The following is a 23,739-nucleotide window of genomic DNA, read 5'->3' as shown; positions in this document are numbered from 1 at the left end:
TCTTGTATTAACAGGTGCAACAGAAAGTGGAGAAATTATGGATACCAATTCATTGGAGCAGTGACCATGGAGGTATCTATTCTATTATTCACAGATCATTTATGGGCTTTCTAACAGCACGTCTTTTCAAGTGATAGCGTCGACACACACACACACACATACACGTTGATGGAGACGATTTGTAGTAGAGGTTCGGTGTAGTGGTTGAGACAGTTGTAGGTGTCCTCCCGCGATGAGTCTTCGGACTCCTTGGAGAGGTCAGGAATAATAATAATAATAATAATAATAATAATAATATATATATATATTATATAATTCGTTCTACTGTATTATAATTTATACATCTTAAATGGTTATTTATAAAATGGCAATACATACCATAAATGCAACAACATCATATCCCTTTTCAATCATCCACACCAAAATACATGATGTATCAAGTCCACCACTGTATGCTAATATAACTTTTTCCTTCATGCTTGAAATTCACTTAGTTGAAACTATTTTTTCTGAAAAATATAAAAAAATAAACGAACCGTATTAAAGAAAACTTCAATAATCGTTTGTACGATGAGTTAAATATGCTGACATTAAGAAGAGTCTAGAAAATTTGCTGTGGTAGTAGGAATCACAGCTGATTGATGTGGAAGAATATGAGATTGCTGTACTATTAGAAATGTGAGAATTTCATTTTAAGAGTTTTAACAGAGAAACGTTCTCTGTTAAAAATGGGTGACATTTAAAATTAGTGATAGTCTCTTGAGGCAGTGTCTATGATTGGCTATCAGTAGAGGTTGAACTGCCTACTCAGTTTCCAAAAGCCAGATAGGGCTAAAACGGCCTCACTTACTCCATATAAGGAAATGAAAGGCGTTAGCGGATTTTAAATTCGAAGTCACTTTTGTTTACTGTTGTATATGCAAAGCGAAATTCGCGCCTAATCAATCTGTCGGTTTTGTTCTCCAGCTGGCTTGTCTGCTTTGTGGAGTAGAAAGAAATTAGGAAGAATTTATACAATTAGGTTTCTCGCATCCTACGATAGGATTCGAACCTCATTCTAATAAAACGTTCTTTCAGTTGCATGGTGTTTAAATAGGTCGCATACCTGAGAAAGTATTCATAAGGAAACTAGTTTTCTCGGAATGGAAAAGAAACTTTTCAGTGGAAATTAAGTGGAAACATGTTATGACAGTGAATACTGACAGCAGTATAATATTTATGATTAATTGTTGGACCTAGGACTTAGCGGTATTTAGGGCCGCAACTAATAAAAAACATGAAAATGTTCATCATCATGATAAACCTTAATACATATTGATGTTGGGATCGTTTTAAATTCGAGATAAGGGGGAACTAGGTCCTGTGGACTATGCAATAAAGCAGTGCATTCGACATATTGCAACATTTGGGTGGAAATCTTGGAGTTGATTTCATTCAGAAAAAAACAGAAAATTAGTAATATGGATGTAAAGAAGTGGGAAGAAGAATGTGATATTCCATTGTATAACGCATGATTTGAGAACTTCAACAAAAAGAATAGGATTGCACTTCAAACACCAACTCCACTTCGTACCATTGAAGAAGGTGTTTTCCCATGGTGTGCTAGATAAGTGGCGACATTCTTTTAATGCTACCAGTATTTATTTATATGTACTCTTATTTCAGTTGTGGATGTTAAAAACCCAACTTTCTGCCTAAAATAAAAATCATACCTAGTGTGAAAAATCGGCATATTTTTCAATATGCCGATTTTTGATTAAATTAATGGCAAGTACATAAAGATAGTACTCCATTAGCACATCAACATATTACCGTATAAGCAATATTTACCACTTCGGACACACACACACACAAAAACAAAAACAAAAAACTATGTCATTACCATAAACGCTGTAACAAGAACTATCAATCCAATACAAAACACTCCTGGCCTACAGCACTCGGATTTCTAACCCAACCTTTAGCTAATCTCATAAATTAAATCAAAATATCATCCATGCTGACAAGAAATACCACAAACGCAGGAAGATAAACGCTGATACCAAGAATGATAAATACACAAACAAAGTCACCAAGTGCCTTGTGGCACTTGAAACCTAACCTAACTTTTTAAAGTCAGCAAAATCATTAAGACTCACAAAAAAAAAAAAAAAAAAAAAAAATCCTGTGACATACAATTCTCATGGTGTAAGTCGCAGGATCCAAGCCTCTAGTCTGAAAGTGCATGTCATGGCTACGAGTCTCATTATTATTTATGTTATTATTATGCATTATCTCCATGGAGTCGTCAGACTCATTGTGGGAGGCACATCTTAACCAACACATATATTCCTCAAACCTATTCACTATCCACACTTCCACCAACAATGAATTAGGCACGTTGCAAGGTCCAGTCATCCCTCCACCCGAAAAACTGCCACTTCCTTTTGCAACTTCCAGGGATGGCTTGTTCATTCTCCTAGTTCTACCATACTAAAATCTCCAGTGTCGATCTTGCAAATACGACTGAACGACGTAAATGTCCCAAACATAACAACCATTTATTTTCTATCCTCTAAACTCCAGTTTGCATGCCATCAGTCTCTCCTCATATTTATTTATTTATTTATTTTCGTGAGTTTAGTGAGAATTGAGTATGTTGCTAATTTTTGAGTCCCTGTTAAACTCGTGGGTGTAATCAAAATCGTGGACGGCATGATTTTGATTACATAGCATAACCTACCACTTACTTATTCAAGACTTGAAATTGCATTATAAACTATTTGAAACTCAGAATAAAAATTCCATATTACTGGACTATAATACTGCTATAAATTCTTTGAGAAATCTTGTTCAAGTGTTTTAACACGTTAAAGGTTAAAAGTGACATGAAATTAGTCTTAAAGAACTGCATATTATATCTCATAAAATCTTGTAAAAATGTTTTATGTACTGTATTAAAAAAAAAAAAAAAAACGAGTCAAGTATAGAAGGAGCATGAAACTAGTGCAAAAGCTGATATTTTACTAACATTATTTTTAACAACAAAAGCGTTGTTACTTCTGTTATGGTACATCTCTAATTTCAGAGAGGAATTTATATTCTTAACAATTAAAACAATGGATTTAGCCAAGCAACCAGCCAACTTTCTGTTTCATAAGTACATGTCCGACCACAGAAGCGAGAGCCGTGGCTGGCAGATTGCCAAGGGGAGAAAGGATTAAGGCGATGTTCGAATTCGTCACCAACACGTGAAACCACGTGTTTTATACGCAAAATTTCCTAACTGTTGTACAAGCAAAATAGTTGCCACTTTAAAAACTAGAATTTTCGTAAAAGAAAAGCTAATTTTCCGATGTGTAGTAATAAGCAATCATCCCACGAAACGCATTGGCTACACTATTATCGGAATGGATTCGCCTTCTTCTGCCATGCGCAGAAGTGTCGAGGGGAGTCTCGCATCTGTGGTCGCACGGTATTTAGCTCTCTTTATTTATATATTTTTTGCATATAAGATGTTTATTAGCAGCTTTCACTTTAATGGACAAAGCATTATAATAAAAATAGTCGAGGAATAAATAGAAGAAATCATTCGAATAACACGACATATAACGGGATTTGCAGTATTTTATTTTTATTTTATTTTCCTTGTCGCGTTTTTAACCCTGCCGTCCATTTTTTTCCAACTATGAGAATATAAATGGATTTTAAGCAATAATAAACAACTGTATTCTAGATATCGTCGAAATCGCTTGAATGACTTGTAGAAGTGTTTGAGAGACCTCACTCATCATTTTAGTCGGATCGGGCTGAATTTTTGAAGGGAACCCCAGTAACATAAGAGAAAACCCTATTGCAAAATTGGTTAAAATCGGATCAATGATTTCGATGAACTGATTTCGACCGTTCAGTATGAGTTCAGTGATTCGCAGAGGCGTGGGAAGTGTGTGCGGAGAAGAGAAAGGAAAAGAACCGATGCTTTTTGGCGTTTTCTTCCACTATTTTCAAGTAAGCAAACAGACAAACAAGTCAAGAACTTGACTTGTTTGTCTGTTTGCTTACTTGGGAAATGGAGTAAAACCAGGTTTAAAATAGCTTGGTATTTTTAACACACACACACACACACACACACACACACACACACACACACACACACACACACACACACACACACACACACACACACACACACACACACACACACATATATATATCTTTAGACTTGAAACAGAGTTCAAGTCTAAAGATAATACAACACCAGGGCAACTCATTGTAAAGGTGGGTAAAGCTCTGATCACTATTCTTAGTATTTTCCCATAATGTAAAGCACATCTCACTAGAAGATGTATACTGCAATGCATTATGAGAAAATACTAAGAATAGTGATCAGAGCTTTGCCCACCTTTACAACGAGTTGCCCTGGTGTTGTATCATCTTTAGACTTGAACTCTGTTTCAGGCGCAAACTTAATTGTTTGCATACTTGGGATTAGGAGTTAAAATAACCAAATTTATAAAATAACTTGGTTATCCTAATATACAATATCCCCAAGTTAAAAAATTTATTACATATATATATATATATATATATATAAATTTATTACATATATATATATATATATATATATATAATAAATTTTTTAACTTGGGGATATTGTATATTAGTTAAAAAATTTATTACATATATATATATATATATATATATATACAGTATATATATATGTAATAAATTTTTTAACTTGGGGATATTGTATATTAGGATAACCAAGTTATTTTAATGTTATTTTGGATCTAATAACCAAGTTATTAGATCCAAAACTCCCTAAATGGGAGAGGCCTTTACCCTGCAGTGGATAGAAACATAGGCTGCTGATCATCATTATCATATATATATAACATGTTAAAGGAAACTGAAGATGTGACTCGCTGTAAAACAATTGACAATTGACAATTGACATTTATGTCTTTAAGGGTGAAGCAAGATGCTTTTCATATTCCCCGCTATCTGTCGTGGTTACAGTGAGGGTAAAATTTACGAGCAGTTTGCTCGCCCTGAATGGGCATGGAGATTATGCATCGTTATAGGAGGCTTTCACACTGCCGTCTTTTTATACTAATACCATAGAAAGAGAAAGGGGGGAGGAAAAAAAAAGAAGAAGAAATTAAGATATTTTAATGACATTCACCTTAGATAATAATAAGTAATCGCTAGTAAAGCTATCGTTCTCTTCTCAGCCCAGATCCAAAATAAAAAATAAAATAAAATACTCGAAATTAAGCACTTCATTTCGAGTATTTTCAGTGTTTTATACGTTTCTTTACAGATCAGTCAGATTAAAATACGATTTTGATCTTTCGTTAATCTTGTTATAAAAGGAGTCCAGAGTAAGTACTAAGCAATTAACAGCCAACACACTGTAGAGGAAATGGCAAACGATATATCTATATTTATCGCTTTCTTGACCTGTGTCAAGTTCCAAAAGATGGCCAGCAGTCGAGAAATGCAACTAATACTCTCGTTTATTTTTAAATTGAAAACATTCAATTAAACATTCTACATTATATTTAATTATTTTCAAATTTATAATAATTAGATGAGCTTACCTTTTGATTTCTTGTATCACGAAAAGCACGTCGAAAGACTGAAATATTGATCAGACTGATAAAGTGTTTCAAATGGTTTTTTTTATGAAACTGTGTGCACATTATCCAATCACAGACGATTTCGTAAGCATAAGTGGGTAGTTGATTAAAAAGATATTTTCCTTTTCCTTGTTAATAATCATACTTCTTCCTTTATTATGGACGGACTTCTAGTCATGCGAAGAAATATTGCAATTAAACAAAGGAAGAGGGTGTAATCATAACTACTCCTATTTCTTGTTACATAATAGAAACATCCAACTTACAAAAAAAAAAAAAATGTGAGTGATAAATTTTAGATAAATCCAATAATAGTAAAAATTATTATTATTTTTCAGTACACACACACATTAGCTGATTTATATATATATATATATATATATATATATATATATATATATATATATATATATATATATATATATATATATATATATATATATATATATATATATATATATATATATATAAATCAGCTAATGCCATTTATTTCCATATATTTTAACCCTAACTTTTGGAGACTGAGTGGGCAGTTCAATCTCCACTGGTAGCCAATCAGAAATAGCTGGCCCAAGGCTGTCACTAATTTAAGCAGCCTGCAGTGAAAAGATGGTTCAACAAGTGCCGCAATCTCGTGGACCCTGACCCGAAAAATATTTTTAATGTCTGAAACAGCGTGTTCTAAGGTCGATTTTCTTCAGTTTGCAGGACGAAAAAACTCGAGATTCCGGAGAAAAAAACACGTGCTTTTTCTCTGGAGTCTGTTTTTTCTCCAGAAAAAAAAAAAGCGCTTTTTTTTTTCTCTGGAGAAAAAACACGCTTGCGTGAACTAATTCTGGAACCGGTCAAAAAAAGGTTTAGAAATAATTTCTCTAGTCGGCGACCAGACTTGAATTTAAGGCTAATCCAGGGCGGCCGCCGAAAATGACTGACAGGGACAGGAGAGGGTGGCATGTAAAAACCGCTTACAATCGGCACAGATAATCCGTCATCAGTTTCAGGGCTCCAGTATAAATTGGAGAAACATGATGCTCCCAAGTCAGTGAAACAAACTTGGGAGCATCATGTTTCTCCAATTCATACCGGTTGCAAACACGTGACTCGTTACATTACACTATATTATGCATTCAGTAAAATGATAAATGATTCCCATCCCTAGAATCCATTGTACATTCCTCGTTTTTTTTTTTTTTTTTTTTTGCTTGCACCAACAATGGATAAAATTAGAATAAAACAGAGATTGCATTGGCAAAACTCTCCCATTCTCAAAGACGATGTCGAAATCATGTGATGCATTTATTAAATGCTAAAAACAAATAAAAGCAAAACCACTCTTAATTTTCAGTAATACCACAATCTTTTGTATAGAATTGATTAGGCTGGTTATAAAATGATTAAGATGTTATTATGCGATTAATATTACTTGCAGATAAATGTTTCAATACACATAATAATTTGTCTTTCTTCTGTCAGTCAAAATTAGTAAAGCATTGACCTATATGCGATATATTTTTGTGCCGTGTACGGAATTTGCTTAAAGTTAAAATTTGCTATTGAGTATAATTTCCTTCAATAGAAGTGAATATGGAGATTCCACCTTAAGTTAACTTTTTGTATTATTGTCTGCTTTATACATATGCCAACTACTGAATTAGAAACCTTTATGCAGATATACTATGTGACGTTTACGTATATATGCAGCGTATACCCAAACTGCTTGATATCGTCCGTCACCACTTGGTCCATAGTCGTCGATAGTGTTGATCACAATGGGGGGGGAAAAAGGATCTTTCGCAGTTCAGTGAAGGGTTACTGTGGGCTGACAGGAGTGGCGATTTTGAAAATAGCAGAGCTGACTTGCTTCTCAAAAGGTGAGATATCTGGGGGGGGGGGGTTAATCAGTGGAAAAATAACCTAGATTGCTCTAAGAGGCATAACTGTGGTCCAAAGACACTGTCAGGAACAAGATCCCTATCGTCTAAGAAGACTTGTAGGGACAAATACAGCAGAACTTCCAGTCTGCAGCAATTGACTGAAACATTTAATGAAGGCTGTTCCAGGCCCATATCTCACCCAACTATGCGCACGGAATTGAAGAGGATCAGTAGTGGCAGTCGCATGCCTATATGTAAAACCACTGATTTTTGCGAAGTTTCTAATTCAGTTTACTGGTATGTGTACAGTATGGGAGAGTCTCATATCAATTAGTTAAAAATGATTATATCATCATCACATTCCTGACATAAACCATCATGGGGTGTATAGGATCTTATATAGCACTTCATGAAGATGTAGTACTATCATCAAATTTCAGACATGCACTCTCGAGGGGGTATACAGGATATGATAGACTACATGAAAAACTGACATCATTATTAACTTCATCTACAATTTTCCTCCAAATCAATCTGTTATCTGTCAAGACTCCAACATTATCAGATATTATATTTCTATCTTCTAATCCACTTTTTACAGGCCTATATCTTGTATCAATCCACCTATATCTTGGTCTTCCTCTGGATCTGGATTATTTTCCTGCAAACCTGGCAGAGAACACTTGTTTTGCTAATCTTTCTTCTCATATTCTGTTTCAGTGACCATACCACCTGAGATTGGCTCTGTTAACGCATTCCTGGATGCTAACAATGTCAAGTTCTTTCCTCGTTTATAATATATATAACATCCTCGTTTTTAATATGATATTGCCATCTGTTCACGCCACTAATTTTTCTGAGGACTGCTATATCTGTGGTCTCTAGTGTTTGGTCAAGTGTTTTCTTTCTAACCCAGCTCTCAGATCCATAAGTTAACATTAGCTTGAACACTGTCTTGTATACAGCAAATTTTTTTGAGTAATTTCTCTCTGATTCCATATAAATGAATTCAGTTGGCTTTGTTGATTCTGTTGTCTATTTCCATATTTAATTTACCAAAAAAAATGTGCCTAGGTAGCTGAAATGTTTTACTTCTTCCATAGGTTCTCCATTCACAATGCAGCTGATGTTTTCAATGCTTCTGCCTATTTTCACTGTCTTTGTGTTGTTATTGCTGACCTTAAAGCATATCTATTACAACAGTTGTTCAATTTAGTGAATAAATGTTAAGATTCATGGAATCTTACAGACTTGTACCACATTTATTTAGAAGTATAACATCCTCCGCATAAAATAAAAATCTGAGATTAACATCTCCAATTTTGATATCAGATTATAACTTACAACTGAAATAAAGACTAAGTATTGCTTGATATAATGCCCCATTGACACCATATAACTGCAGCGTATTGAATAGCTTCTCTCTTGGCACTTTGTCATATGCTTTTTCCAGATCTACAAAACTTAAATACAGATCTTTGTTATATTTTCATGATTTCTCAACTATTTGTCGTAAAGTGAAAATCCGATCCTGACAACCTCTATTTGGCCCGAATCCAGCTTTTTCTTTATCAAGTTCCCCTTCCACAATCCTTCTCAACCGTTTCTCAAGTATACTTGCATACACCGTACCAGGAACGCTCAGTAGGGAAATACCTTGTAATTCTAACAATCAGTTTTATTTCCCTTTTTATATATGGGTACTATGAGAGCTTTACTCCAATCATCTGGAATTCGTCCTTCTGTCCAGGCCCTCTGAACTATGCAGTGTAGCCACTGTAAAACTTTTATACCTCCATACTTGAGCTTTTCTGGTCTAATATAATCTACTCCAGCTGCCTTTCCACATATCAGGGTTTCGATAGCTTTTTCTACTTCAAGTATCGATATGTATCCCTGATTGCATGACTGTTGAGTATTTTATCACTGTGCTGTCATTTAGCAAGTTTCGAAGTAATTACTCTATACATCAAGGATATCTTTTTCTCTAGTTTTTCATGTCACCTTTATCATCTCTAATTCCTTTTACAGCACTCTTTCCTCCATTTCGGAGCTTTTTCAACAGCATCAAGAATATATTGCCACCTTTTTTATATTTATTTTCTATGTTCTTACAAAGTCTTTCTATTACTTAAATAAGTGAAATGGATATTAACTCTGGTCACCTTACCTTAAGAAACTGTCATTGTTTCTACATTCGACTTTGAAATAATGTTGGATTTAATACTCACTGACTTATATAATTTTACATTGCCAAACTGAAGCCTTTTGGCGCTTTATGTTACTAATCTTCCCATGATTTTTGTTTAGCGAGTTTTACACATTGTTTAGCTTTCTTACATTTGTCTCTGTATTCTGTAATAGCACAAGCTGACTTATTCGCCAGGAATTTTCGATATGCTTTCTTCTTTTCCTTCACTGCCTCTTTAACCTCCTGTGTCCGCCATGGAGATCTGATATTTCTGTCCTTGTAGACAACCTCACCACATGCCTCTCTGGATGAATCAGTCAATGTTTTCTTCAGGATTTGCCACTGAATCTCCAATGGTTGGTTCCTGTTCTCAAAGCTTTCATTTTTTTTTTTTGAATAATATTTATTTTAGTCTACAGTTCACATCTGAGAGCTGTTAAACTTTTTATTTTTCAAGTTTTATTCGCTTTAAAACATTCTTACATGTTATTCTTTTCAATATGAAATTCAATTTTATTCTGCTCAGGATTAAATGGTGATCACTTCCAATTTAAAATCCTCTGTACACTCTGGTGTCTTGCACCAGTGAGAAAACATCACTACCAACAATAAGATGGTCATGAGACTTTTCTTATTCCTTGCCTCTTCTCTCCATGTGAATTTGTGCACATTTTTATGTTGGAACATGGTGTTAGGAATACCCAGTCAATGTCCTGAGCAGAAATCCAATAGGTATTTGCCATTATTATTAGCTTTGTTCTTTTCTGCAAATGTTCCAAAATATTTTTGTATGTCTGACAATCATTTCCTACTCTGCTATTTAGATCCCCAGAAAGGCCCAACTTTTTCATTTTTCATTGTGTCAGAGTTGCTTTCTCTAAAGCCTCAAAATATTCTCCGCTTCTAACTTAGTAAAACCTTCTCACGGACGGTACAAATAAGTCCCATTGTCCAGTTCCCCATTCTGATATATGCACACATCACTCTACTTGATACTGCCTTCCATTCAAGAAGATTATCCTCGTATTTAGTGTTGAATACTATAGCTACTCCTTCTTTTCCTTGATTTTCATTGCTTGAATATAACATTTTGTATTTATTGTTCAGAAAGATCTCACCAGTTTTTGTCTTTTTTGTTTCAGTCACCCCTATTAAGTCTATCTGGTACTTATCCAATTCCTCAGCTAGCTCCATTTCTTTGCCATTCAGGCTTCTTATGTTGATAGTGCCGATCATGAACTCTAGTGATGTTCAGTTGGGATGTGTTTCAGCATTTGTTCCGGTAGGAGTCCAAAGACTCATCCAGGGATGGCACCTACTCTACACCTCTTCATTCTACCACTCAATCCACTAACTACAGCAAACCGCATCATCTACACAACGCCATCTACTGCCCACTACCACACTAGTATTTTCACAGACAATCACAAATGCCCGTGCCATTGGCGGGATTCGAATCCGCAGCCTTTTGGCTAGAGAGTGGATGCTTCTTTTCAAAATGGTAAAGATAAATTACTATTTTGGTAATCTTTAAGACCAATATACTTCTATATACGTTATCACGTAAACACAATAAACGATATTTTATTTAGAAATATTTCAGCTTGAAACTGACAAGTATGAAGTTGAACAAGGTAAAATGTTAACGATGGATCATTTCAAACGATATTAGCGCCGCGTGAATACCTGATGTGACTACATAGAGATACGAATATAATGCTTAAAAATGTGAATGTTTCTTCTTCAATTCAGATAAAGTTGTCGTTCTGTGGAAAAACGAATATAAGGGGCCTCGACTTTACATCGCTTATAAACCAGAGAAGTCCAGCTTCTGATCCTGACACCCATATAGGTTGTCAGGATCAGAACATAGAATGGATACCGAATAGAATCTTCTGGTTACTTCATCAATGTCGCTTTAAATACGATCATTTATTTAACGAAAGTGCCAAAGCGTTATTAAACAACTTGAACTTAATTCGAAACGATTGAGACTCTCCCATATAGCATATGGGAGAGTCTCAATTCTCCTTGTCACCAGGGCCGGATTTAGACTTGCTGAGACGCTCGCTATACAAAACCCAGAGGCCCTCTACTGTTTTAAATTACATCAGCTGGTCTCAGAAAAATTTAAAATATATACGCCTTTTTAATATATGAAAATATATTGTCTTTTAATTTTTATTAAAAAAATAATAAAGTAAGCGTTTACGAAATCACAGAAATAATTATATAATTAAAAGGTTTTAAAAACGACAAATAAGGCTCAAAAAAAAAAAGAAGAAGAAGAAAAAGAAGACAAAATATCTCAATCACTTTTACAATGCGCCAAAATTATTTTAATGTTATATTTTGTATATTTAAAATTATTTAGAAATTATCATCGTGATATGTCTGACTTCATTTGAGTGATTTTTCTACGAATTTTTTTTTTTATCAATTTTTATTTATTTTGTTTTTTTATTTGAGGCCCCTGCAGATTGCGAGGCCCTGAGTTGTAACTTTTTTAGCTTATACGTAAATCCGGCACTGCTTGTCACCACAATTTTTTTTTAAATTTTAATTATTATAATTATTATTATTTATTATTTTTAAGTATATTCGTATCTCTAGGTTTTCACATTATTTGGTAGCGCGAAGTTAGTATCGTTTGGAAAAATCCTTTATTAGCATTCTAATTTGTTTTACCGTTCCTACACTATGGATAAATTGTTAATTTCAAGTCAAAATATTTCTAAATAAAATGTTATTATTGTTTCTTGTGTTTATATTAAAAGTATATTAATTACGACGCAAAATGCTTCTGAAAATATATGTCATTTTGTTCTGACACAGTATTATGGGGTAGCTGTAGTATGGATAAATGAGCATCTTATTGTTCATTCGTTTCCGCCTGGTTTAACGCTGCATTTGGTATTTCTTTGGTCAATTGAGTTTTAGTTTAATATTTCAATACGTCAACTTCTTGTTGTTGCTTGATTCAGTGTATTCTCTAATATTTTTCCTGTCTTGCACAATGTAAAACCTCGGTTCCTGAGAAGGAAAACTTTTGTATTCCATGTCATATAAGACGGACATACTCACCTTCAATTGAAATGCTACTGATAATTGAGTATTTTAAATATATTTATGTGAAATTAGATGCACTCTTGTTCAATCACAAACGACTTAATCAACAGAAGTGCACACTCACTCATCTGTTAGAAAAGGATATTTTCCTTGTTCGTGATCATACTTCCTCCTATTGACGTCTTATTCATATGAAGAAGTATTACAAATAAATCTAGGAACAAGTGCAATCATAAATGTTCCCTTCCTTAACAGATGCATTGAAAGATATTAAAAAAAAACATCGCTTTAAAAGCAAGTTATTAAAGCTGTTAATGTTTGGTCAGGAAAAATTCGACCAGAATTCAAAATTTCAAGTTATTCTATGAAAAAAATTAGCATATGATGAACGTCTTTAAACTTCAGAAAATTTCATTCTGAAATTGGCTTGCTCCTTAAACAAATAATATAAACATTTAGTTTCATTAAATATGCTATTTTTTATTTTTTTAAAAAAAACTTACTTCCAATCGTAACGCATAGCTATAAATCATTTATTATTATTATTATTTGTTAAATCCAAATTTAAGCAATACATTTAAAAAAAGTACTGTACGTTATTTATTGGCAATACGTCTTGTGAAATTAATAACTAATGTCAAAATCTGATCATCATTTGACACTTAATTTTAATTCATCTCACTACCCCGCCCAGCTTTTTTTTTTTTTTTTTTGTGGCAATCACTATCACTTGTTTCTTGACTGCGTTTTCTAACATAACAAGTTTCTTTTACGATTTATGATAAGGTTGCTGATTTTTATTTTATTTTATTTTATTTATTTATTTATTTATTATTTTAAGGAGTTTGCCAATAAATGTATAGAAACATAACACGAGTCTCCTTAAAAGATATTGAGTATCTTTATTCTTTCGACATTTGTGCTAAACTGCCAATATTTTTTTCTACAATCTTGTTTTCTGCCTTCCATTGCTGCTTTTTCATATATTTGCCCTATAGGCAACACATAACAAGTTTAATTGTTGCAGATCCATGAACTAAAATGTTATGTATGTCATACCTGGGTACATATAATACTAAGGGTACAAATTTGATAAGAAGCTGCGCAGCTTGTTGTAAGAAATCGTCGAACCTTGCTTTATTTATTACATAATATGGCTTTTAAGATGATGCAAAATGTCATTTAATTCTCACTGATGTTCGTCAAGTGAGAGGATATTTTAGCATCCTTGAAAAAAGGAGGGGGGGGATCTTTTCATATTTGAAAAGGCCTTGGCTTTGGAATATCTATAGTTAATCCAATTGAGAAAAGCTGATTTTGTACTAAATTTTGTCTTCTTGTATTTTCTTTTTAGTTCATTTCGCAAATCTTTGCATTACAGATGCAGTGCACCATATTTGAAGTTTTGGAGAACACTACATAGCTATTTATTTATCATTATCAAAATTAATTTAAAATTCATACTTCAAGATTATTCACTTTAAACGATGGAGATGCCCCATTTATTCTTGGAAATAAGCCTTCTCGTTTCTTTATTATCTCAACGTTTTTCTCAATCGTTTGCATTCGCATTGGTCTACATAATCTTGTTGAAAAAAAAGGTGTAGGATTTTCCAAAAAGAACAATGTGTCTCGTTTTCTATTAAGAGAGGATACTGATGATGTAATAAACAAAGTCTTTCGCTTTCCTCGTTTATATTGGGAATGTTCCGAGTTCTGATTAGATGTCCCTTTTGTGAAGTAAAGTACAGCTGTACTCCTCTTCCATGAAGTTAAACAATTCTCAGGTAAGTGAACTTTAACAAAGACTGAAGGGATACGTCACACTTTCATAGTTTAGTTATCGATGCTCTTTGGTTGGAAAGACTTGGGTTCGAATCTTGTCTAGGACGGAAAGAACCATTAAAAGGATTTTTCCAAAAAAAAAAAAAAAAAAAAACAGCCGGTATCATACTGAGGTAGTTCTTTTTCTGGAAACACGGGTTTCTCATTCTGCAATTCAGAGACATAATATGATGACATATGACATGTCTTAGTTGCTTTGTCCATAATTCCAAACCGTCCACTCCACGCCGGATATGTGTTGCTTTCTTTGCTTTCAGAAGGAAGGAAAGAGATTATGGTCATGCTTGAGAGATAGTTTTTGCATTCTTAAATACTGATGCTATTTACTTAAATTTTGTTTCATAAAGAGAGAGACAGAAAGAGAGTCTCTTCGCTGGATACTTTAATTTGAATATTTTTTCTTTTTTTAATCTATTTATTTTTAAGTCACTGAGGAATTGCAATACAATTTTTTTAAAAAGATTAGCAGTTTCTTTGACACTTGAAAAAAAAAATGAGGAAAAAATGAACTCGTTGCTGTAGAATAAAGAAATTTTCCTGAAATTACGTCATGTAATTTTTTACTTCGCTTTCTATTATTTGATAAATAGGAGGTTTTTTTTTTTTTTACAGTTCGATCGCAATTTCGAATTCTATAAAAAATACGATTCTAACAACAGTAAGAAAATTAATTTCTTCTTCAAGCCACATTACACTTTTTTCAAAAAGTCATTAATTATCATGATTACTTTTCTTCCATTTTTGAAATTACTGGTCAATCCCTGTATACACACACACACACACACACACACACACACACACACACACACACACACACACACACACACACACACACACACACACACACACACACACACACACACACACACACACACACACTTGAATGTATTTACTTGAATGACTGTATTATACTTGAATATATATAGATATATATACTTGGAATACTTAGCATGATGCTATGCATTAAAGGCAAGGGCCACTACCCAGACCGCTTTCGACCTTTGTTCAGGTCTCGTCAGTGGGAGCCAGACCCAAAAAATGCCAAGGTTGAAGTAATGCAGAGCTTATAAATTTTATCTAAATAAGTTGCCACAAGGTGCTTTGACCTTATTAAATAAAAGTCTCAGGATGCCAGTAAAGGTTGGTCGATTGGTAGAGCCTCTGGCTCTACCAATGGCTCACGCAAAAAGTTAAGCAAGTTTGAGCGCAGTTAGTAGGTGGAGGGGATTCAATCGTTCGATGCTGTTGGCACACTCTCCCTCGATGAGTCTTTGGACTCCCTGGAGGTGTCAAATAATAATAATATAAGAGTAAGTTGTAGAAAGTTTTTTACTTTGGGTATATACTATGTTAAAGACACCAAGCAATTTTATAAGCTAGGTTAGGTTGTAATCCTTTTTCCCAAGTAAGCAAATTCTGCAGGTCATGTTTTATGTATTTTTTAGTTGGATTTTTGATTGTGTGTGGCATCGAGATATGTTAGGTAAAATTGTCACCTTGTCTAACCGGGTAGCCAGCATTCTCTCTGATCAATCCCTGCGTATCATGGTTGACAGATTCCTCTCTTAGCTTCGCCACAATGCAAGAATACTTCAAGGTTCTGTTCTATCTTCTTCTTCTTCTTTTTCTTTCGCTATGCCTTATCCCGTGTTAAACGGGGTCGGCGTTCCCATCTTTAATCTTCTTCTTCCAGATTCTCCGGTCCAGGGCATCTTCCCGACTCCATCCTTTCTCCCTAAGATCCTCTGCCACCTTATCCCTCCATCTGAGTTTGGGCCTGCCTTTTTTTCCTCCTTCCCTCCACCTCCATACGCTCCACTCGTTTACCAACATACTCCTCACTCCTTCTCTTTACATGATCGAATCACCTCAGCCTGCTTTCTTGTACCTTCTTACCGATCGGCCCCACCTTGACCGTCCCTCTGATGTAGTCATTCCTTATCCTGTCCTTGTTTGTCACACCACTCATCCATCTCAACATCCGCATCTTCGCCACCTCCATCTTCCTCTCCTGTGCCTTTGTTATATCTCCGCGCCATAGAGCATCGCCGGCCTCACCACCATCTTATGCAGCTTTCCTTTCATCTTACAACTCACTCTCTTGTCGCACAGGACCCTGCTCATCTTCCTCCAGCCGCATGTTATTCGGTGCTGTATTTCCTCATCCAGTTCACCATTCTTCCTCTCGATGACCGACCCGAGGTACTTGAATTTCTTACCTGAAGTTAGCCTTTCACCCTGGAGTCGTATGATCATATCCTCGTCACTCCCCGTCGATATATATTCGGTCTTTACCAGGTTAATTTTCATGCCTCTCTCCTCCAATACCTTTCTCCACTCTTCCAGGGTCTTTTCAAGCTTCTCTCGAGATGATTCGCAGAGAACAATATCATCGGCAAACATCATGCTCCATGGCGCCTCCTTGACGTCCTCCACTAGTACATCCATGACCAGATGAACAGAAACATGAACAGAAAGGTTCTGTTCTATCACTAATCCTTTATCTATCCCAATGGCTTTAACAGGCCTTTTAAGGCCCACAACCTTCCAAACATGCTTGGATTTCGTAATCGAAGTAAGAGGATAGGATGGTCTCCCCTATGCCAGTGAGTATTCCTGGCTGTATCTCTGTGTGTTCACGGGGCCGGTTTGCCTGCTTGCGGGATGAAAAACCCCAGATAAACCGGCAGAAAAAAACCATACTGTCCACGCCTAAGACCGGGCTAACTTGGCTATGGCTGAGGAAGATCCTTTAGGTCCTCACGCCATCGACGGGAATCGAACCTAGGACACTCCTTCCCCAGGCATATGGTTGCAAAGCCACTAGGTTAACCGCGCGGACCACTAATCCTTTATCCTATACATAAAACGACCACTTCTCAATTTCAACTAATCCTATTTTGGTTTGTTCATGATAGTACACTCTACTCACAAACCATGCAGTGTTCAAACATCCAAAGCTTTAAGATTTTTTAAATTTTAAAATGTTCTAAATCTTACGTTTAACTTGTTCTTTATAAATACTATTTCAAATTATAAACTATTCTTTATAATTTCTATAGCAAGCTCTCTGTGGAATGGAGCGACCTACGTTACATACTTTTTTTTTTCTTAATGTGCTTTAAGATCATCTGCAGCTTCCTTAAACGCTGATCTCCATACCATCCTTCAATGAGGAGAGGATAATTTGATCACCTTCAAAGCCACAACAAGACGGGCTTGCTTTTCCCTCTTAAAATGATTCTCAGCTTACCCTCCCTCACCCCCCTCAGTAATACACAAATCACCTGACCGGATTATATTATATTATATTATATTCTCTCTCTCTCTCTCCGAACTGACATTTCCTTCCAGTCTCTTTTGAAGTAAACACATCAAATCAAGCTTTTTCAGCCACCTAAAAGCGTTTCCAATATGCTATTTTTCACCCACACAGTTAGTAGCCTATACAAATTCCAAGTCCGCTCATCCATACTGTTCACATGTTTGGAATTGTGAACCTAAAACCTCCCTAAAAACCTTCTCAACGTTGTCTGGAGGAGAGCTGTTCGGATTACAGACAATCCCTCCTTGTTAGTGCGGTACTGAACCAGCAACCATCATTCCTCTACCTTCTGTTGGGCTTGTTAAAACCAAAGTAACAACTGCGTGGCATTCTTTCACTGTTCAACAGAACACATAGAGCCTCTTCTCCTGTTCCTTTTTTATTCCAATCGCATCTCTTTCCTCCGGAATAGCCTTCCTCAAGAAGTGTTTCCAAACTACAACCTCCAACTCTTCAAGAAAAATGGCAATAAACTTCTTTATCTGTTGTATCCCGCACATTGCACTGATGTGCTATAGGTTCTTCTACTTCTCGTGTATGAGATCAGTATAAAAAATAAAATAAAATAACATGAGTCGTATAGGCTTCCATGGCCTGTGCTAAACAAAGGGCCACTTTTTTCCTTTAAGGCAATTTTTTTTTTAAAGTTTAAAATGTCGAAACTATGTTGACTAATTCACAGCAGAATCCTAAGACACTATTTGCGACGAGTTCCTGGATTTCTCCGTTACATTACAGAGAATGAGGAGGAAAAGAAAGAGAGAGAGAGAGGAAACCTCAGGCACGAAAGCCTTTCTTAAATTTGATGCTTCACCACTGACTTGCATATATGTAATTGTGTATAAGAGCTTCTGTCTCGTCAAGTGATTTCACTTTCCTCACGGTTTACCTCTCCCTAAACTTTGAAAACTGCCGCCAGATGGAGATATTTTCTAGGTGAGTGAGCATTACTCTAAAAATAAGCAGGATAGAGAAGAATGTTATGTTATTTTACGCTAGATGGCAGTGTAAGTGCTTATTTTAGATTATGAAATGCGGAAGTAAGAAACATATAAGTTGAGTCAGTTTTAAAGGAGGTTTTCTGAATAATTGTGAGAGTGAGCCTTCAATCAAAATTAGTGATTTAAGCCTTCTGCTAACAGTTTTTATTTTCTTCCTCATCGATTGCTTTCGCTTAGTCAATTTAAGTATCTTAAAATATCCTTTGTGCACGCTACACAGTCTGTGTCAACTTCGCCTGCTGGTATCTGTTTATAGATGCTACATTAAACTGCGTGAATTTCTGAATAAACTATTTAACAATGTTAAGATGGAGAAACCGTGATTGTGTCCACTCTCACATGCATATACCGTTGCAGCAAGTTTTTGTTGGATCCATAGGACATTTGAAAATTCTGACTACGAGATTATGCAATTAGTATTGCATAATGCGAAGCGCTGCTTATTGATTATTTCGAAATCAGTGACATTCCCACGTGTAAAGATACCAGTCAGCATTGTGTGTAGTTATGTTTTAATAGAGGGAGAGGCTGATTGTACTGACATTTACTTAGCTGTGAGGAAAGATCACGTAGTATTCCGTAAGCAGATAATACTGCATCTCATTAAATGAATTTTGCTCCTATGAAATGTACAATAAACAGAAGAATTGCTGTTACATCATTACTTCCCCCCCCCATTTTTTTCTTTTGTCCACTTTATTCACATTTGTGTTTTTCTCTTTATAAAAAAAAAAATATGCATACATTATTTAGATAATATTCATTAAACCTTATTATTTTAGGCATGTATAATATAAGTATAAAATCAGAGATTTAGTCGTTTAGCTGCTCCAAATATAGAAGAAACAAGATTATTTACAACTATGACAAAATTGTTCATCGAATAAAAAAAAAAAAAATAATAATAATAAAAAGAGTTCAAAATCAAGTATTTGTATTTCATAACTTGGCACTGTAGGCCATTACTATTTTGCCTGTACATAAATATGGTACTTACTAGTAATATTCTCTGAGAAGATGTGAACAAAATAAAATAAAATAGCTATAAGCGGTGTCATTGAGACTTTACAAAGAAAAACTGTTGGCTTTGGTATGACGTTTTCATGAAATTGACATGCAGTGACTGAGAATTTAGATAAAAGAATGAAAACATGACTCTCTCTGTGTATGTGTGTGTGTGTGTGTGTGTTTTACACACACACACACACATAGTCATGTCACTACTCATGCGTGCTAGTGAGATGACGTGGTCGTTTTCAGTTCTGTTATAACTAGACCGAATAAAGACGCGAAAGTAAACTTTAAAATGTAATAAGAATCTGATTCAGATCGAAGGGAAAAACTAGGGATGGTAGGGTGGCTCAACCACTACGTTACTGACATGAGTGTTTTTCTAGATTTCCATCTGTTTTGTACGTTAAAAGAACTTTTTGTGGAAAACGCTTTCATTAATATTGACAAAGTAAATATTGAAGTAAACCGAATTACACACTCAAATAATAATAATAATAAACTAGCCTCACAGCCTTCACTTCGGCAAAAATTACAACCAACATTTTTTATAGTTATAAATAATGTGCATATGATTATTAAAAATATAAATGAGAAAAAATGCTCTAAGAAATTATCTATGAGCGATGAAATGTTAAAGCCAACACTATGAGTGGATGTGGAAAGAAAAAGAGTAGGACAGCAAGTTCCTTTCAATGGGCACTTTCCAGCAATACGGAAAGACCAGATTAAAATCCGGTCTTGGATGCGAAGAACGTTAATAAGGATATTGCATGGAAATGAATTTCATTGCCCAATAGAGAGACCACTGTCATGCTCGTTGGAGTCCTGAAGCGGCTTCAAAAAGTCCCATGTTTGGTCTCTGGAGCGAGGTTTCCGTATTATGTAAAAATAAATAAAAATACAAAAAAAAAAAAAAAAAAACGAAAAATAATGAAAATAGAAAAAAATCCTTAACCATCTATAGTATATTAATAAAGGTTTACACCCTTTTGTGCGTACAGGTTATTTTTTCTTTAAAAAAATGCTGTTTCCCCTTTCCGGAAATTCGCCTTTTTATCTCTCGCACCTCCCCCAAAGTCGATTTTGTCTTTTTTTTTTTTTTTTACTTTAAATGAAAGATGAAATGCATATAGATTTTGCACAAAATTATAAAAGTTTCCAAAAATTTGATCCAAAAGTTGGGGTATGCTTAGGTTCGATGGGATGCATTTTTCTCAAAACACAATTTTGGATCGTAAGCCCCAATCATTTCAGCAGAATGAATCCTTCCAGCAGTTGAATGGAATGTGGGACTGAATCCTTCTACGGATCGTCCGAATCTACGTAGCTGTACATTTTTTTTTTAATGTTTGTTGTGAACGCGCGCGCGCGCGCGCCAACACTTTATTTTTTTAAAAAATTCGAAATAGAATTGTAAAACTTAGAAAGTGTCGCACTAGCAATTTATCTATTTTTATAACCTCAACAGAGCACATTTTATTGTTTTCTCTGCCTTTTATTTTATATTTTACCTCGGAAAGAACGTGTCCATCACTAGTTTTTTTTTCCAGTTTTAGCCTCGGATCATCATTAGTTCGTTGCACTTTTTACAATGGTATCAACTCTTAGTTTCCGATAAATAAACTAACGAAAATCGTTATTCTATTTCAGTATATGGCTTTAGATTCATTCTAGCTTACGAAGCAGATATAAAATATATAACTGTTGGGAGCATTGTACTCTGTGAGAGTCATAGTTACAGGCGCGTACACACATATGGAAAAATTACATCAATTTATGGTCTTCAAATAACACAATATGGTCTTCAAGTTTTCCTTCCGATTTTATTTTTATTTTAGTTATTTATTTTTAATCCCGTACTGGAGAGGTGAAAGAATCTAGAGCACATCGGCACTAGATGTGCGTGGGATGCAGGTGAGGACTGAGAAAGAAGAAATCTCTTGACATTTTTCTTGAAGAGTTGGAGGTTGTAGTTGTTGGGGGAAAATCTTTCATGAGGAAAATGATTCCAGAGGACAAACTAAAGAGAAAGCAGGTTTGACGTGTTTGTAGTTGTGATGAAACTGGATATGGCAGTTGCTGCTATTGTTCTTGAGTAACAGAATGGATAAAATGATGTTTGTCAGTTCAGTGAAGTAGTATAGATGGAAGTCTCCTGTAGAAAAGATACTGAGTGCTAAAACAGCGTCTGTGAGACAAAATAAAGCTTGAGGAAAGCATCATTTATAAACCAAACTACTCTCTTCCGGATAGCATCGAGAATTTTTAGAGGTTTTAGACGCACCATCCACAAAATGTGAACAGTATGCTAAGGATGGGCGAATTTGGAATTTGTATAGTAAGTACTCGTAGAGTGGGAAAGAATGCCTAGTGTTTTAGAGGCTGTTGAGGCAATTGATATGATATGCGTTCTGGGAGATGCTAGAGTTTTTTATATTTTTTAACGATGACTCCACACATGTGTGGGCAAGTGATTAAGGAGTAAAAGGTAACCATGTAAAATGTAAATGTAAAATGTTGATATGTTAAAAGTTGTACGGAGTGTTCGGAGCTTGACAGTGTACGGGTGTTAGCCAGTGGCCACTCTAGTTCTTACATGGTTGGAAGAAAGTGGAGGAATAGTAGCAACCGATTCAGAGGAAATACTCGTGGAAGTACCTATAGAAGAAGCACAGCGCTGAAACACAGCGAATGTGATAAAATGACTGAAGGGAGTCTGTGAGGGAAGGGTCGTCTATTAAGTGGATTGCCCTCTTCTGAATATCACAAGAATTCTTAAAGGAGTCTTGAGCTTCACCCCATATGTAGGAATAGTACTCCAAGGTCTGTCTAATCTGAGACTTATAAAGTGTTAGGTGTTGAGAGGAGGAGAAGTAATGTTTAGAACGGAAAATAACACCAAGTTTTTTAAACGCTAGGGAGACTATGTAAGAAATATGTTTGTGGCAGGATAAACTTGATGTGACAGTCAACCCAAGAAGAGAAAGTTGATCTTAAAACTGGAGCATTATAAAAAATGAGAGAGGATGAGGTAGGATTTCTCTTGCTTGTAATAAGACAGGCTTGAGGGTTTTTTTGGCATTGGAATTTACTAAATCGTCGTTACCCCATTTAAGGATGGTGAGGAGGTCACTGATTATGGAAGATCTTGAGGCATCTAACATGATGGTACTGCAGGTGTTATCGAAAGAGGAAGAGGAATGAAGAGTGCTGTCATCGGCGAAGCTGTGAATAGGATTTAAAGTTAGGGGAAGGAGATCATTGATGTAAAGGAGGAAGATCGTTGGTGAGAGCACAGAACTCTGAGGGACTCCAACATTTATGGGGAAATCTGATGAAAGGAAGTCATCCACCATGCCACACAATGAACGACCAGTGACGAAGCCGGCAATCCAATCACAGAGTGTAAGCGGGAGGCCATAAAGTGGCAGTTTGCTTAGGAGACCTCGGTATCAGATACGATCAAATGCCTTTGAAATATCGATAGCAATAATATGAGTTTCTCGAAATCTTTCCATGGCCTGTGTCCAAAGTTCGGGAGAGCTAGGAGGTCGGCTGTAGAACGAGAATGGCGGAATCCATATTGGTAATTGTTAATTAACTGTTGAGTCTCCATGTAATGAAGAATTTTGTTTTTGATAACCTTCTCCATCGCTTCTGAAAGTATTGAGGAAGTAAGAGCAATGAGTCGATAGTCAGATGGCTGACTTTTGCCTCCCTCTTTGGGTATAGGCTGAATGTAGGCTTGTTGTTGGATAGGTGCCAGTAGAATATGAAAGTTTATATAGGCGATACAGGA

General features: G+C 35.3%; 1 protein-coding gene across 4 annotated transcripts in view; it reads right to left on the bottom strand.

Moving 5' to 3' along the window:
* Positions 1-23,739, bottom strand: part of Ass (argininosuccinate synthase) — a 271,035-nt gene that overhangs the window by 189,930 nt on the left and 57,366 nt on the right. For 3 of the 4 annotated variants that reach the window (XM_090396641.1, XM_090396645.1, XM_090396644.1), the window contains exons 1-2: positions 5,583-5,706; positions 379-509 (exon numbers count right to left, since the gene is read on the bottom strand). In XM_090396641.1, coding sequence (XP_090252767.1) covers positions 379-477 — 99 coding nt within the window. In that variant the 5' untranslated portion in view covers positions 478-509; positions 5,583-5,706. Of the gene's footprint in view, positions 1-378; positions 510-5,582; positions 5,707-23,739 lie in introns of those variants that run through there. The other variant, XM_090396642.1, reaches the window with a different exon arrangement.

The sequence above is a fragment of the Typopeltis vanoorti genome, chromosome 8 (genome assembly GCF_054136105.1).
Source record: "Typopeltis vanoorti isolate ZY-2024b chromosome 8, IOZ_Tvanoo_1.0, whole genome shotgun sequence".
Classification (NCBI taxonomy): Eukaryota; Metazoa; Arthropoda; class Arachnida; order Uropygi; family Thelyphonidae; genus Typopeltis; species Typopeltis vanoorti.
This window is presented reverse-complemented; position numbering and strand designations above follow the sequence as displayed.